At 34.9% G+C, this 19,154-nt stretch overlaps 1 protein-coding gene across 1 annotated transcript; it reads right to left on the reverse strand.

Moving 5' to 3' along the window:
* Positions 1-10,224: 10,224 nt before the first annotated feature.
* Positions 10,225-15,217, reverse strand: gmppab (GDP-mannose pyrophosphorylase Ab). The gene is made up of 12 exons (XM_082135966.1): positions 14,940-15,217; positions 14,635-14,732; positions 14,170-14,273; positions 13,819-14,011; positions 13,679-13,738; positions 13,407-13,537; positions 13,174-13,308; positions 12,970-13,067; positions 12,683-12,729; positions 11,993-12,085; positions 11,736-11,904; positions 10,225-11,260 (listed from the first exon to the last, which is right to left on the reverse strand). Exons 1-12 carry the CDS (start codon positions 14,977-14,979, stop codon positions 11,160-11,162), a joined length of 1,269 nt encoding a protein of 422 aa, XP_081992092.1. The 5' UTR covers positions 14,980-15,217; the 3' UTR covers positions 10,225-11,159.
* Between the last annotated feature and the right edge of the window lie 3,937 nt (positions 15,218-19,154).

Here is a 19,154-nt window from a genome sequence, read left to right on the forward strand (position 1 = left end):
TAGTAGAAGCTGAGCAAATGATGTGAAAGGTCAGAAAGATCCCAGGGTAAATTGTGTCCAGTCAGGGCAAAGCTAGCCAGGGTATATCTGGTAAATGAGCTACCGTAATAGTTTTTGGAGCTCTGAAAGGGAGGACAATTTGTATAAGATATTGGTACACAGTCAGGTAATTATAAGGGAAATTTATTTTTCCAGACCAACATATGGTAGTATAATCAAGGGATAAATTGCAAAGGGAAACACCATCACTAAGATAAGCCAGATGCAGTCCCACTGGAACAAGACTTGCAAGCAAAACAGCCAAACAATGAGAAGATGGCAGGACAAAGCTCTACGACTCTGATACTGGCCCCATTCCAAACTAAAGACAAGGCTTAAAGTTCTAGCATGGCTAAAAAAGTTCTAAGCTCTTGGCACAGTGTGAATATCAGACATGCAAGGGATTATCCACGGCTAGCTGTGCATTAAACGATTTTAATGCATGAGGAGGAGGCAAAGAACCATACGACGCGAAGGGGAGTGCATTCAAATAATTTGATGCACAGTAGCCATGAATTATCCCACTTATACTATGGTCATTTGCCATTGACAACTCAAAGCTGTTATTGATGTTTGCAGCATGATATTTGTTATCATCATTATCGTCATTAAACGGTTTTATTGCACACCTTCTAGCCAATCAGAATCGAGTATTTAGACCACGGTATAATAGAATATAAATTGTTCCACAAGAAGGCAGCACAATGACAAAATGCTTTATTGAGGATTTGTCCCCTGTAAGAATAAGAGCTTTTACTTTCACAAGGGGTTGGCAAAGAACAGGAGAAAGAAATTGTGTTACACATAAGGAACAGAATTGCACTGATTTTAATATGTGCACCCAAGGCAAGTTGTAAAACGCACTTCCTTAACAAATCTGTCGGCAGACTTGTGTCTGTTAAAAGCGTTCAGTTTGTTTAAGAGCTCAGAGCGTACAAAGACAGGTGAGGCATGAAAAAACAGATTGTATGAATCTCAATCTTAGAGGATTAATTAAACAACCCGACCTGTTCTCTCAGATCTTTCGAAGAGACATTTGCTCTTATTCTACCAGCTTTAAACTTAATGCATAATAATTTATGAAAAATTTGATTATAGGGTGTACATTTGTTTATTTTACATAACATCCTGTTCTCGCCAATCCCATCGTCCCTCTCACCAACAGAGGAGCATCTGATAAACTAAAGACGGCGGACCTTTATGAACACTGGCTGCACTCAGAATTTAACTTACCAAAAGAATTTCAGATAATGCGTTTTTTTGTGTGTTTTTTTGGGGGGACTTAAAAGGTTTTCTGATGGGTTAGATAACATGTTAGCAGAGTGACAGTCTTTAAATAGTAATAGATGTTTCAGAATTTCAAGAATTATTTCTCTGCTTCTCAATAATGCTTTAAGTGTACATTAAGAGGATTTTAGAGTGGTGGAAAAGAACGTTAGGGTGGAAGATTATGTTGAAGATGCCAAGTCTGTAGAGTGGGGTGTTAAAATGCATTGAGAGTGCAGATTCTCGGGGCTTTTCACTAACACGGATTGCCGTTGAGTCTGACTGCAACAGTCAGATAAGTCTATAATGCAAGATAAGTCTAGAGGCTAATTGGTTGATATGCGTGCATGAATACGAAACATCGCAGCAATCTTTCATATATAATTTTACATCCGTTGCTCATTCAAATGGAAAAAACGTAATGCTCATGTTGTGTGTATTTAGTGCTAATGAATGTATTATTGATAGGTTAAGTTTTTAAATTGGGAGATTATTTAATATTTCATAAACCATAGACACAGTTCTCAAAAAGTAGAGGGAATGTCACTAATTTGCAAATCTCTATGTTATGCAAGCTATTAGATGAGCCAGTTTAACCTTAGGCAGTCCTGCCTGCCGTAGAAAAGCAGACAATGCTCTGTAAGTTTGGCCCTTATGCATCACTGCTCACTCACTCTCTCTATCTCTCTCTTTAAGTGCTGTCACCGCTTTAAAAACACATTATTTTCTCGTCAGCAGACAGACTGACACAATTTATATTTCGCCATCTACCTCCAACCAAGCCATTAGGAAGGGCAGTGAGTGGGCGAGGCAGAAACTACAGTTAATGCTCCATTTTAAATCTTTTAAAGCTTATGTGTTATGAAACAGTCAAGACAAGTCCTTTGTTCTTCCCTCCTGCTAGTTTCTTAAGGGTTACTGCTGAAGTACTTTATTAGATGCTTTAATTCCTCTGATTAAAAGTAAAACACAAAAGTGATGGCTGAAGATTTGTCTCAAGGATGTGATCATACAGTAGTCATTTATCTTGTTACATCCATTGAGCCACAACATGTATGCATGTGTTTGTGCTTGAGAGAAAGAAAGCAAGTGCTGTATAGTCGGGAAATCTGGCAAAACAGTGGCAAAGGTATGGAAGCTTGTTTCCGCCACAGTATTAAAAAAAAGGTAATTGCGACTTTTTTTCTCGCAAATGCGGGTTTACATCTCGCAATTTTATCTCAGAATTGGGTGATATAAGGTTGCAATTGCGAATTACAAAGTCAAAATTGTGAGATATAAAGTCGCAATTGCAGAAAAAGAAATCGCAATTCTGACTTTGTTTCTCAAAACTGCATGTTTAGGCTATATTTCGCAATTCTGACTTTATAACACGCAATTTATATCACTTTATAACACATTTATAACACTTTATAACACAAAAAAATTCTCAGAATTGCGAGATATAAAGTCAGAATTGCATGATATAAAGTCACGATGGCGTGTTATGAAGTCAGAATTGCGAGATATAAACTCGCAATTGTGAGATAAAAAGTCGCAATTATCTTTTAAAATGTTTTATTTCGTAGCAGAAACAAGCTTCCATACAAAGGTGTTATAGTATGGCTCATTAGATTCAATTATAGCTGTATTTTAACCAGTTAAAGCCCACTGGCTCATCACAGTAACAAAAATGTGTGGTAGCTATCAGAGTATGTGACTTATAAAGCAAATGATGCTTGTGACCTAAATCAAAATGCTCACAGGGGCAGGGATATTATGTTTCTGCTAATCATAATGAACCACTGAATACAGGATTAGAGCTGATGGATAAACAAACTGCCAGTGGGACAATATAAAGGCCTCACTAAAGTGTTCACCGTTGCAGAAATGTCCTCAGATAACATAGTCTTATTAACATAAAACTCCAATTAATGGAATATGTCCAAAACAATTGCACTGACTTGAAAAACAGTTTTTCTTTCTTTCTTTAAATACAAATCATATCAAAGATAATGGATGAGAGTGGTGAGATGTGACGTGTTTTGTATGTTTACCGTATAACGCTTAAATAAAAATTCATAAAATCTGTCGTATAAATGTTTATATTGTCCCTTAAATATATTTAGGTTTCTATAAGGATATTTCAACAAGTGCTCAAACAGTTTACTATATTTTTGTAAGTTTCATTATACACTACATAGCCAAAATGTGGACACTCACACACCACACCCAACCACAGGCATTAATATAGAGTTGGCCTTGCATTTGCTGCTATACAGCTTCTTCTGCTTTCCAATACATGTTCAGATGCAAGATCATAGGGTCTAAATCATTCAAAGGTGTTCAATGCAGTTCAGGTCTAGGTCTAAGTTCTTCCACGTCAGATTCTTGAGACATTTTTCAAAATATATTCTTTTTGTATTCTGCTGGAAAAAAAGGTTTGGAGCGACATGAGGGAGTAGACATTTTTGTGTGTGTATTTTGTTAATATCAAACCCCACAGAACCTTCATAAAATATAAAAATGGAAAAGGGATAGAATATATAAGACTGCATTTATTTGATCAAAAGTACATAAAAAAATTTACTTGTACAATGTACAATGAAAACAGTTTTTGATTAATATTCTTGTGGAAACAGAAATGTTTTAGGTTTTTTTGATGAGTAGAAATTTCAAAAGAACAGCATTTGTTAGAAATATCTTTTGTAACATTACAAATGACTTTACTGTCACCTTTGATCAATTTAACTCATCCTTTCATAATAAAAGTATTAATTTCTTTAAAAAAATGACTGACCTCTAACTTTATAAATATACTGTTATACCCCCCACATTCTCTTTCAAACCGTATTCTTTTCATTTATTTCCTCTCATGGTGGATTTACTTTCTATTATCAGAACATATAGAACTTGCCATAAGAACTACAAAGCTGGGAGACTCTAATTAAAATTCAGACTGAGCCATGGAAAGGAAAATCCTTACAAACTCAGAACTTTGACAGGGACCACTGATGGGGGTGGGGTGAGTTAAGCACTAAAGACTAAAGTTATTTACACCGAAAAGAAGATAATCACGCCTTACACCGTCAGATCTCTAATCAAAGAGAAAGAGATTGTAAATATCCTGATAAAGGAAGATTCTCCACCCAACTTCCCACACCCTGAAGCTGTCAGATTAAGTGAGTGTGAAGAAAAGTGCTTAAAAGAAGGGCAGAAAAAGCTATCTCATCAAAAGAGGACAGTGAACCCAAATGAGGACCACTATACTAAGCCAAATGCTAATAAGTTCACAGGCTTAGGATGTTAGCTCGTGTGAACTTAGTTTATATGAAGGAAAAAAAGGATGATGAAGAGTGCTGATACCTCAAAACTTGGGTTGCAGATCATTTTTGGTTCCAAGAGGAAACTAAGGGAAGAATGCTAATGTTACGCACAGTAGCGCAGAGATACTTAATGTGCATACCAAGCTCCCAAGATTCATGCAGTAATTTTAAGATTTAACCTTATAAGATCTTTTGTATAATGCATTATGGCATTAATTTGTGATTACCTTGATTCTCATATGAGCGTAACATTTAAAAGTTTTTTTTTTTTTTTTTCTTATATGACATGAAACACTCTTAGGAAAAAAAATAAGGTTCAGTGGGGTACTATAATTTGGATGATGTGTGTGAAAACACGCAATCCATTCAAGAATAGGATTCTTGATTCAAATTTAAAGAACCCTTTATGCCATAAAGTTTCCAGGATATGGAGATATGTCTTAAATGATTGCATAATACTTTCATTTTTAACTTGTTTTAATTATTTTTTACTAAAGTATGTTTATAGGCTGTTTAATTCATAATTAATTAATTAATTCCTGTTTTTCCTCAATTGCTTACACACTATTACTGGTTCAGTTGGCCCAATTTTCCAAATCATTCATTAATTTCTAGAAACAAAGACACATTTCTCAAAACGTTTCCTGTTTTCACACACATTCCAATTTTCTCAACGTTTTCGTCAAAACTCTACTAAAAAAAATGCCTTCATTTTGCACAAATGCCCGCATGTTCTAATTCAAAAAACACAAACACATAATATAATTACCTCAAGTGTCACACTGTGAACTCAAATAGCACACATTTATAAACATTAAGTAGCAAAACTGATGACACACCAATTAGAATCTCAGGATAATATAAATAGGGCCATGGAGGATTATGTGCTCTGGAAAATGAATCCTATGGTGGGTTACAAAGAGGAAGAGAAAGAGGCACAGGAGAAGGAGAGGAAAAGAAAAATGAAGAGAACGGGGTTAAAGGACATTTGTTCCTGATGAAATACAAAGCACTACAGACTATGTTCTTCTGCAGGAATGATCATGAGGGAAGTTGGTCTACTACAGGCTCATCTCCATGGTTTTTATACTACTCACACATACAGTATAATTACAGTACAGTAACAGCACATTAAATGAGATAACTTTCACTATTCTATGTACAGTAAATACTGTAGCACATGTTGTACACCCTCAAACTCATAACTGTCAAATCGATTTGTAGCCAAGTACTTCTTACATTTTGAATTTTTGCAGAACTGAGAGACGACTGCCTAGGGGAGGGAGAGAAAGTCTTGTCAGAAGACTAAAAAACTGCTCTAGTATGGCAAATATAGTCATTCTCAGTAATGCAATGCAATTTTGCGAGGATGCTGAATTTACTTATTTATTTTCACTATACTGTAATTGACAGTATACTGTATTGTACTGCAATTCCAAGTTCATGTTCAACTCTTTGGTATTTCAACTTTTCTTTTCTAGTGCTTTTCATCTAAGATCTCTTTACAGAAGTGTAATGAAGATAAGCTTTTCTTTAAGATTATTGTTGAATTTCACTGTATCTGCACCCCTCTATTTATGTTGTTTACTGTAATATACATTGAACTGTAAAATGACCTGATTGCCAAAAGGAGGTTTTTGTAACAGAGTTATGAATTAATTTCACTAGTGTGTAAGACTATGTGTGTTTTTGAAGGCTTGTGTGTCATGTCTGAGGAAAAAGTTAGTTTTTTTCAGCAAGATTGAATGGTTTTGAGTGGAGAGCTTCATTTTGTCCTGCAAAATAGGAAGTATGGGGAATGTGAGAAGTTATGGATTTGTTTTTAGAGTTTCGAGAAAAGGATGCATAATTTCAAGAAACGTGTTTAAGCAATCGAGATAAACAGTAAAGCTAGATCCATAAAATGATCCCATGATTCCTGTGGGAAGCTCTAAAAGGTTCTATATAAAGCGCCTGACAGAAGAACCCTTTAAGTTTCTATAGGGCCTTTTCTTCTAAGAGTGTATAATAATTTAGAACTCTTGTCACATTACATGCATCACAAAGTTTCAAATATGAATGTTTCAAATGCATGTTTCTTCCTCAAATATGTTTCAAATATGCCTATTTAACGCATTTTTGTTTCATGAGGAGTCCTTTTTTGTATTGGCCATGTGCACCCAAAAAAAATAAAAATAAAAATTAAGATTCATATTTTGTAAATAAATTGTTTGGAAAATACCAAAAAAGAAAATGTGCACTTTAAATACCTGGATGACGCATTGAATAAACTGAAAAAATGTAAGAGTAGAATGTTAGACTCTTTGTGCACTTGGCCATTGCAGCTTTCCGTACGTAGAAGAGAAGTGACCTAATGACCTTGTAAAATTCAAAACCATATTAACAGCTGATGCATGGACAATACGTGTCTGAGATTGTGTGTTGCCTGTATTGTGTCTGTGCACTGCAAGTAATTTCAACATGAATGACTTTGCTTGCATTCTTACGTCAACTACAGTATAATTATATTTTAGATAATTACACTTGTGAAGTCAACATTTTAATTTGACTATAGTGTGATAGAATGACAATTTGTGATATCTACAATTAAAATGTAGTGAGATGGATCATTTACATCTGAAAATACATTTTGACTATAGTTAATTTAATACACCTGTAATGTCAATTGTCGCATCACACATACCTGTACAGTTGAGTTTACACCAATTAGTGTTATCTTCTGTTTTGACTTTTCAAAATTTATATTTTCAGTTATAAGAAGTGCTTCTGGTCAAAGTATAGATTTGTTTTTAATTTGTTTATTTAATCTCTGCACACATGCACCCTGGCATTTGTTGGCTCTGCAACATAGGCCACTTAACTCCGAGTTGTTATGCATTTAAAGCCACTCTTTTTTTCCATGAAAAATCCCCATGCAATATCCGTGGGGGATATTGACATGTCTAAGACTTTTGCACAGTACTGTATGTATATATATATATATATATATATATATATATATATATATATATATATATATATATATATATATATATATATATATATATATATATATATATATATATATATATATAATCTGACATGAAAAGGCTTTGAACAAGAACACAGAACTCTATTTCTAAACTGGAATTATGCACTGTGTCTGAGGAGAGTCAGTGTAAAGATAAAGCTGCATGAATCCATTCACAAAGGAGCCATTAAACCTTCTCTGACCCGATCCTCTCTGTGAATAATCAACATGTTTACGGAGGAAGGAGGAGGTTGTCACCTTTCTGAATTACATATTATCTGTATAGCAAAGAAGCATTATTTCAAATTTAGAAGGTAGCCTACTCTGTGGTTTATTATAAAGGATGAAGAAAACTGCAGAATCCAGTCTTCTGTCAGAGCTAACGCAAGTCTATGTAAAAAGAATTGGTCTTCTGATACTTGGTTATTATTTCCATATATCCTGACTGAACATAATTCTGGTGCAGAATTACTCAAAAAATCAGCCTTGGATTCAGGCTTAGCCTAATGGTCAATAATATGAACTGCCACAACCAGTGGTGGAAATGGCTGAAATTCAATAGGAGACCCTAGTTGGGGGCAAATGTAATATTTTTAAACCATAGAAAATCCCACTATATTTAACTATAAAAGGTGCTCTAAGCGATGTCACACGTTTTTTAGGCCAAACATTTTTTTGTCACATACAGCAAACATCTCCTCACTATCCGCTAGCTGCCTGTCCCCTAAATACACTGTAAAAAATAAAAACGCGGTCTCTGTAGACAGCCCAGGCTCCACAAACGGCAAGAAAAACAAACTGGCCCAGCCTTGGCCACAAAACATAACAAACAGTGTTCCAGCCAATAACCGACAACCGGGGGGGAGTGGAGGAGAGAGAAGCATGAAGAGGGAAGTTAGCTAGAGGAGAGATGTCCTAAAAACGACTAACGTTAAAATGGTATATTCTTGAGAATTTTGATATGGCTGACACAAGACCAAAGAGACGACGTTCCGATGAACAAAGAATAGGGAAAAGGAGAAGGAATGCACAAAGTCCCGAATTTACATCGGAAAAGTGTTCAAAAGGTGGCGAGAAACACCGCCGGCAGAAGGGCTTCCAATCCGACATTCAGGTGGCTCTGTTTTTGATGGACAGGCGGGTAAATCCAGTTTGTTTTTTCTAAATGGTTCATGACTGTTTCAGGAAGCACGGAAGGGAGAGGGAGGGGACGGGATGAGGAGGAGGGAGGGTCGAGCTAGCCTCCGTTTTGTTTGACAATTCTTCGAACGTCAACAAGAAGTGACTTCACCCAACATCGCTTAGAGCACCTTTAAATTTGCATAGAGTTTCGAGGCTATTATGTGGATAAAAGGCAGAAATTCTCTACTTTCTGAACTGGAACTCACTTTATTTTAAGGTGCCCTTGTTACAGTGTTTAGGATTAGTTGCTCGTAATTATGCATAATCTGCTGCTATTGCTGTAGTAAGTACACGTAAGATGTTTAACAGGGTAAAATAAAGTGTTACCTATCTTTCTCCTTAATTTCTCCCAGGGCTTTAAAAAAAAAAAAAACGTTGTTAAAGAGTTATAAGCCATAAACCAAACCAGCCAGCTCCGAGGTGAATCACAACATTAAAAACTTTATTTGAAAACAAAAAAGTATTTGAAGATTGGACAAAAAAAAATATATATATATTTTAGTAAACTAAACTTTATACAAAGTATTTCTTAAGCCTAAATACAATCTGTTCATCATATAAAGTGATCACGTCTCTTCAGAGAATTTGGACTGAACCGCTCGTTTCATACGGATTAGTTTTACGATCTCTTTATGAACTTTTTGAAGCGACAAAGTGGTAGTTGCATAGCTGTCAATGGAGGGACAGAAAAGCTCTCAGATTGCATTTCAAATATCTTAATTTGTGTTTCGAAGATCAACAAATATCTTACGGATTTGGAAATGGTGACAGAATTTTCATTTTTTGGGCATATACAGTATATAATGTGTTTGTAAACATTTGTAAACAAGTGTTTAGGGAATACTTAATACTAATGCAATTAATGTCCAGTAATGGTTGGTTTAAAGCACTTAATAAATTACATTTTCAGATTTTCCGTGACCTAATCTAAAGTGAGAACTAGTTAATAAGTTAACAAAACATAAAAATAAACATTATCTTACTCTATGAGATAATTAAACAATAATAAATTAGTTAATTACAGTGACAACTCACTATTTGGATATTAATTAACAATAGACTACAATATATAACCTATGAATTAAATATAAACTAATAGTTTGCAAATTATTTGTAAGTACTTTATTTCTATAAAAAAAAATGTATACCGTTTCTCCCAGTGATACTCTGCAGATAATAAATAAAGACAGTATTATGATATATATGACAATGCAGATATTGTGGTAAATGTAGCCTATGTTAATGTTGTAGTAATGCTTTATTAATATAGTAATGTTGTAGGATATACCCTGTCAGTTATCTTTGTTTCTTCAAAATTATGTGCCATTCTGCCAGACAAATGAATTAAAAAAAACTTGTGTGAAATGTGTGCTAAGAAGACATTTGCCATTTAATTTTCTTTTGTTATCTGGGACACAGAAATGGTTTTTAAATACTTTATTTGAAAATGTCAGTGCAGATAATCTCACCTTTCCAGCATTACTACTTTGGTCATAAATAAATAAATAAATTTAATAAAAACAACGAAATGGCAAAAATGTGTTGTATAAGCCTTCAGTTCTGCATTTCACGTTAGCTGACAGAAAACCACAAAAAAAAGTAAATGGCAAAGAAACACGAAACCACGGATATGTCAGTCTTTTCTTACTGTTTCCCTCCAGTCAGAAGGGTCACTCATATGGCCCTGTCAGTTTTGATCTGTTCCTTTGATATATGTATGATGTAAACTTCAGTAACGTTTTAAATCTTTAGGATTGATTCTATTGTTTTTTATTTCAAATATAAAAGCATCAGACTCACTCTGTGCAAAGTGGACTTGTTACTTTGACATAATAAATCTTGACATGCTCTGATGTTTCAATGGTTGAAATGATTTTAATAAATGGTTGTGACAGAAAACAGGAATAATTACCAAAAACCCCTAAACCATATCTCCATCCATTTCCATTCCTGCCAAAACTATGTGCCTTCAAATCTGTCAGTTTCTATAAAAATACTTCACTGCTCACTCCTTAATTTGCTAAAAAGGCAACACAGGTATATGTGATTTGTAATTAAGGAATAATAAAATTAAAATCTAGTGTTATGTTGGATAAGGCTGGCACATCAGCATAGAATAAGTCATTAAATACAAAATTCCCAGTCCTGAAATAATCAGGAAAATATCCCATTGTTGAACCATATTATTCATACTATATACTGCAATACAATTTGATCACAAGTGGAATCATTTTCTCAGAACAGTAACTACCAAATACATAATGAACATTAAACATAGTGCAATCTTTACGCTATATACTTCCTACATGACCCAATGTACTGTATTTATTCAGAAAGACAAATGAGGAAAGTGTCTTCTATAAAATAATCTGGTTTTTGAAGCTCCTGTTGAGATCTTTATGAGGCAAGACGATAGAGTTTCGAATGATAACCTCTGATGGAATATTCACATTGCAGCCTACAAGGAAAACATAGAGAGTATAGATGGTCAGACAAGCTTCCTGATGTTGAAAAACTGTTGCCACATAAATGCGTAGCAAGAGGATTCATTGTTATAATTTCTTAAGGAACAGCTCCACCTTCTGGACTGCTCCAACCATTACATCTCATTCATATGTTTAAAACACTATCCAGATCATAATCAGTAAGATCTTATTTAAAAAAGAAATTAGTACTTATTCAGCCATGATGGATTAAGTCGATCAAAAGTGGCAGTAAAGACATTTACAATGTTACAAAATATTGTTAAATAAATACTGTTCTTTTGAGCTTTTTAAAAATTGATAATAATAAGATATTTTCTTGAGCACCAAATCAGCATATTATAATGATTTCTGGAGGATCATGTGACACTGAAGACTGCAGTAATAGCTACTGAAAATTCAGCTTTGCCATCACAGGAATTATTTGTAATAGAGGCAAGATCTTCATACCAAGGATGGTGATGGATGGGGTTAGACCTCCATCCCTGAACAGAGTCTCGCTGTCAATCTTGGCATAAGGATCGTTGGGATTGGGGTCACTTGGCGTTCCTTCTACTCTTGCCCACTTCCCTACTGTACTGTCCCATCCAACAATACTGTTCAACACACAACAGTGGTCCTGAAACAGAGATCCAGATATTTAATCATTCATTTCCCTTTCATTTCTGATTGCCATTGTTGCAAATGTGAGCAGTAACCCGCTTAACCTGTAACACGGCTCCATGTAAAATGATGGACTCCCTCACTCTTACGCCTCCTCCAATCGTCACCCCTTTGCCAATAGAAACGTTAGGACCCAGCTGAAGAAAGAGAAACAAATTGGGTACAATATAGAAAAATGTGACCCTGGACCACAAAACCACATGGATCAATTTTCCGAAATTGAGATGTATACATCACCCGAAAGCTGAATAAATAAGCTTTCCATTGATGTATGGTTGGTTAGGATAGGACAATATTTGACCAAGATACAATTATTTGAAAATCTGGAATTTTAGGGTGCAAAAAAAATCTAAACATTGAGAAAATCGTCTTTAAAGTTGTCCATTTATGTTCACAATTGTGCTGCATTCACTCACAAAAATAAATGCTTTATATATTTACGGTAGGAAATTTACAAAATATCTTCATGGAACATGATCTTTACTTAATATCCGAATGATTTTGACATAAAAGAAAAATCGATAATTTTGACCCATACCCGTGCTACTTGTGACAGGTTTTGTGATCCATGGTCACATATTCATGGGTTTCATCAGGTCCCTTTCCACAGGTGTATTAATCAAGCACAATGCAGTCTGCATTCATAATCTAGGTGCTTGATTTTATACACCTGTGGAAAGGGACCTGATGAAACCCATGAATATCTTTATATAAGCTGTTATTCATGTACTCACCACAGCAGAGGGATCAATGTTTGCTGTAGGGTGGATATAAACATCTCCTGAAAGTGGAAAACCAATCGTTTTAAGTGACTTTGTAGCTTTACATAATTAAAGTAATTTTATATATTTTTCAGCCTTTCTACTTTAATTCTGTTTCTTTGTAATTATTGTGAAATTTACTAGCAATATTCAAGTAAAAACTGTTTCAACAATTTTTTTTTTCAGTGTAGGTTATGTTAAATAAAATGACAGCTTTATAGAGCTAAGCTTGTTCAGAGAGAATACTTCATGCATCATACCTATTATTTTGGGAGTTCCGTCTTGGTTTGTGACCAGTCTCTCAGGATGTGTCTGATGATACTGCTTGAGGTACAAACGACTAGCGTATATTGCTGACCTGTATTATATTATAAAACATCATGTACTGTATAAGTAACAGTGGCAGAAGGGGGGGGGGGGGGGGGGGGGGGGGGGGGACATAATCAAAAGAAAGACAGGTTTACCCTGCAGACTTTATCTGACTCCAGAAATGCTGTGTTTTGTAGACGAAGAGTTTTTTCTGTCCTGCTAGGGTTGTAAAGATGTCCTGTTCCAGCCGAATTACCTCTGGCATCTGCTTGCCATTAGTGAGCTCTTCTCTGTGGAAAAAATAAAACAAATTTCAGTGCAAACAGGTCAGACTGACCTATTATTATACAATGTGGTTTAGGGGCTGAATTATGTCAGTGGCACTCACTGGATCCTCTCTTGCTGGTTCCTCCGGAAAACCTTCCCAATATGGCCAAATATATCTGGTGTGAACAAATAGATACCACAGTTGATAATGTCACTTACAAAAGTACTGGGTTTCTCCACAAAATGGAGCATCTGAAAGAAAATGAGTGATAATTAGCATACTGTGAATGCAAGAATCTTCTTAATGGCATTTATTAAACTGAATGTTTGACCTTCACCTCATATGAATTATTACTGTACAAGCAAGTAATCTTGTATCTATATTCATAGTACCTCATTTGTCTCATGATTTTCCACAATGCAGCCATAGTTCAGAGATTGTGTTCTATTGGCCTAAGAGACATAGTAAAACATTTGGATTAAAATCCCACAATCATATTATCCTCTCTCTCATTTACTAAAGTTAAACCTACTGTAGTTCCAAGTAAGACTCCACAATGACCCTCGCCATGTTGACGGTGGAACCGGAGCATTTCCTGCAAGGGGAACTCAGAGCATACATCAGCATTCATGAGGAAAAATGCATCCGGACCCCCAGACAGGATCTGGTCACGAAAGTGATAGATCCCACCACCTGTCCCCAAGGCGGTAAACTCCTGCAGGTACCTTCAGATTTATAAAAAAAAAAAAAAAAATAAATAAAAAAAAAATTACAAGATTATCAGATGTGTGAGACAAAATATCAATATTGTAGCAATCATATAATACAAAAAAGATTAAATTTGTTTTATTTAAAATGTCCACTGATTTGAACTCGTATCTACCTTATTGGGATTTTAAACTCCTGCTGAGCACAAGAAATGAACCGGTTTAGCTCGTCATTGGGCTGATAAAAACCTATTAGTATGATCTCTTTCATATCAGGAACCTGTAAGAGAATAAAACATGGCAGACTTTTAAAATAGATATTGATTACTGTAAATACACTCTTATGAGTCAAGGTTTCAAAATGGGGTTTTGCAGTGATGCTATATCAGAACCATTTTGGGTTCCCCAAAGAACTTTTAATTGAACAGTTTCTTAAAAGAAGTGTGAATAACATTTTAAAATAACCTTTTTCCACTATATAAAAAACACATTTTGTGCAATGGAAAGGTTCCATGCATGGATGCTAAAGGTTTTTCATGGGACCATAGATGTCAATAAAGATCCTTTATTTTTAGGAATGTAACGTCAATTTAATAGACTTTACCTGTGAAAAACACAATCAACATTCAACAGTGTCTTACTTGGGCACAGGCTTCTATGTGGTGCTGTAACATGGGAACTCCTGCCACAGGGAACAGCGGTTTGGGCACCTCGAATGACAGGGGGCGGAACCTGGTACCTGAACGCAGGGCATTTTAATAAAAAAACAGTTTTAATCTCCGCATTTACTAGTATTTGCTACTTTTATATTAAGACGGTAACTGATTTCAGTTATCCTATACCGGACGCTATCACACGTCCATTGCGCCACGTCATCGTAATGTGATATTGTAGCAGTATCATTCATCTTTCAATCATAACATTCAAAGAATAACTAAAGTCTCACCTTTTTGAGGTCCCCCAATTAGGATAATCGCTTTTAACATATTTCAGTTATGATGTAGTCCACTCTTCAACACGAAATACGGATTTAATACGCTGGTTATATCACGTCGATTTTTTAAACGTGATTACTTAATGTAAATCTTTTTATGAAAATTAATGGTTACAAATTTTGTTTGATGAAATTAAAAAAAACCTGCTTCTAAGTCAAGTTTTTCTAACAACACGAAACTGACTCCAAAACCAGTTTTATTAAATCCATTCAATACAGTAATGCGGAAGTGAGTGTACTGTAACCCCGCCCATTGTGACGTGTCTGCTGCTCTGCCCAATCTGGTCGTCTGTTTTGGTTGACACTGTTTAGAGGAGATATGGGTCAACTTATGGACAGATTGGTCCAGTTGTTCCATATTTAGGTCAAGCAAGCATTAAACAGAATTAAATAAAGAATACAAATCCGGCCACATGATTCTCATACAGACAGATACCATTCTTATTTGTTTCTCTTACCCCCATTTCCCTTGAGGAAAGATGGTTCAACTGATCTACCACAAGATGGCAGACCTAATCTTTTTTTTTTTTTTTATGGTCTAGTCTTATTTACAACTTTCACGTATTTCTATGCCACCTGCAGTGACAATTAACGATGTCTGAGATAATGAAAAGAAGAAACCTTGTAAAAAAAATTTTTGTATTTAATGTTATCATTATGGGTTTTTACATTTATGTGTTTAGGTTTATACTCTAAAAATCAATGTGTAACCATTATAGAAATGACTAAAATACTTTCCTTGGACCATGAATAGCCCACAGGTGAGTGTATCTTATATATAATTTAAAAATCATTAAACAATAATTCATAATTATTTTATTCATAATCATTTACATTAAGGCCTGATAGTTGGGGAAAAAAAACATTTCACTCTATAAATCCTATTGTAACATATTTGATACTTCAATTTCTAAGGCCTATTAAATTATCAACATGATCAAACATGTTGTGCAGGAGTTTATTCAGTAATAAACAGAAAACAGGTAAGTAGCTAGTATAGTGAGTAGGCCTATATACAGGTAAATATTCAATATTTCAAAACAGTCTTTAGAAAACATATTTATTTAACAATATCAATCTAAATCAGGGAACATAATCTTCCCTCAAAAAAAGAAGAAGAAAAAAAAAGAGTTCTAGAAACCTACAATAAGCTGCAAGTGTGAGGTTTAAATGCAAGAACAGATAATTGAACCTTTAGACAAAATCCTAAAACACATTTGCAAACTTGTTTTAGGATTTTGTCTATAGATTCAATAAACTGTTTCATTAAAAAAGACTTATTTCATAAGTCAAGCTTTACAGGGTTAAAAAAAAAAAAAAAGTTACACTGTCATTGTCAGTATACAGCTGTGACATGTAAAAGCCACGAATCTTGAACTAATGATATTACTAACAACCATCTTTCAAAGTGAAATGTGCAAGCTTGACGAGTCTGAAACACTATATATTACTACACCCTATGAAAAGAACCACTGTTGAACTACGCAGAAGCCGTGCTTCGTGAGTGGTATGAGAGGTGCTGATTGATCTGGAGGTTCAAGTCTTCATGGACATATAAGGTTCTGGTCTCAAAAGAAGAAGACCACACAAGCTGTTCTGTAAACAGTGTCCCCATGCTTGTCTGCCCCAAATGAGAGCCTCTCCATTCTCAGACACAAAGCATATAGTAGTGTTCCTTTCACTCCACTCTGGGGCATGCATGGATATGAAGGGATGTCCCCTGTATTCTGTCACACCCACTGCTGTTTTACTGTTTCAGAATGTGTTATGCGTATTGTCATAATTCAAATGCAAGGAGGAGATAAAAAAACTTGTTTATTAATGGCATGAGATATGTATGACTTGTCTACTCCGGTTTAGGCTTGTTTATTGTGTTGTATGTGGTCATCCAGGGCACCGCCTACCTATCATGTTAACACTTGGGAGAAAATGCAGTTTCTATAGTATGTTTACATGTAAGCACTAATAGTCTTGAGGCTCTAATAACCGAAGCCTTGACTAAGATTCTGGTTTTGATCATAGGTTTTGGCACATTTCAAAAAAAAAATATTTACAATTAAGGGTTAATTCAAATTAAATATATATATTACATTTTATTACATATATATTAAATTGTTTCGATCTAAGGTTATATGTGTACTATGAAATTGTTTGTAATGTCTTTAATTCAGAACATAGGCCTACTTATACTTGAACTTTGATATAAGAACTGGGTAAAACTTATTTGTCCACATTACACATTATGTAGTTACTGTAGTAATAACTATAAATTATACATAATTACATGCAACTTACACTAAACTAAACCCTAATCCTAACCCTAAAAGTACATGTATTATTACTCAGCACTTAAATTAATAATTATACTGTAACACAGACACTATAAAATAAAGTGTAACCAAGAACTGCTGTTATATTTCAAAGGTATCGACCCAATTCATACCTGGTTCTCATATCGACCCGTTCTTCATTCTGGAATATTCCTGCCATCATATTCTCTCCGGTTGTTTTCATCCAGTCGTTCCTCCAGTGCAACAGCTGCCTTGTTATCAGAACATGCATCAAAATAACTAAAATATTTTATGTTGTGACTGAAAGTTTTCTGAAAATGAGAGACTTTGTTTATTCACTTCAGGCATCATCTTTAGTCCAGTTAGGTCTTTTTAGCCTGATAAATGAAGTCATGTGTTAGTAATCTAAGCATTCTTGTAGGAAAGAGTAATGACATTTTGCTTTGCTCTTGAGTAAATTATTATTGATGGATTTTTTGTTGTTGAAAGTTTGAAAGTTTAGCCAAACTGATTACAATAAATACCGCTAAGGTCACAGTTTACCAGTTTGTGGCCTGTGCAAATAAATACTGGAAAGGATGTGTGAGAAGTTGACTATAAACTTAGCACTTCTTATGGGGATAAATTAGGTATTATTTTTAAAGGTAAATTAAAGAGATGTTCATGTTAGTGAAGTTCTCTTTCTTTACTTTTGATCGTTTTTAAAAACAATTACACACTGTATTTGTCTTCTCCATGTACACACTTCATTAAAAGTGTAAAAAAGAATAAGTGAGCAGATTCCAAGCCAAGAGAGATGTTTACAGCAGAGTAAAGCTGTGAATGACTGAGGATAATGCGTAAATGGGTGGCAGTTAGAAATGAGATGCTCACTCTTTTTGTTTGCTCCTAATAAGTCTGGATTATGTTGTGCGGCAAAGCCAAAGACATACTCCTGGAAAGAAGCAGAAGTGAGGGTCTTTTCATGACGTATGCTTGAACCATTGTTTGGTTGTTAACAATAGAGTCTGGATTTTGCTGACCAGAGTTTAAAACCCACACAATAGTAACGTGTCAGCTTTTTGCCTACACAAAATGAGACTTTGTTTTTAAATGTACTATTTGAAGATGTTTCTCTTGGTGGACATCTAATGGGGGACATTTTTTTTATCAGATGTCAGCGGTTGCACTCGGTCAGATTATGCTCTATCCATCATGACTCATGACAACACATCCAATCTCATCATTATGGTTATCTCTTAGACTTGTATTGCCATTGAGGATTGGATTCTCAGTCTCCCACAGAACATAAGGGAGATCAATTTAAAGATGTGAGTTTGACTGTTTCAAACCAGCAGCAATGGAAAGTTCACTTACCACTGAAGCAAAACAGCACAGGAAGCTATTTTATCTAGGAGACATTCCCATGTTGTGTCCATCTTCCACACACACACAACGATTAGAAGAGTAACAGTGAGTTTCATATCCATATAAGGCTGCCCATGTAACATTTTAATATAAACTGTTGGAGACATGCAACTCAACTCTGATTGGTGAAATGCATCTTCAAAATGGCCCAATGAGGGCCTTCATTTATAGAGAGGTCATAAAGTTAGGCACATCCAAAGAAACACCCACGTAATAATCAGAATACTTCTTTTATGGTTTCTGTCCAAGCACCAAAGTTACAGTGTCTAAAACATGGATGAGCCTGAGATTCTTTTCCTTTTCTCATTATTAAACTTTCAACAAGGACAAGTTTGTTCTGTTTAATGAATGTAATTCCAAATCAGGTAATGATGATAGACTGAAGATTTGTATGTGTTTTTGTCCTTAACATAATGAATCAGTTTCGGATGCTATCTTGCCATCTGTTTACCTCCTAGCTCTGTTCTGC

Source organism: Leuciscus leuciscus (assembly GCF_965113295.1).
Source record: "Leuciscus leuciscus genome assembly, chromosome: 14".
NCBI classification, from domain to species: Eukaryota; Metazoa; Chordata; class Actinopteri; order Cypriniformes; family Leuciscidae; genus Leuciscus; species Leuciscus leuciscus.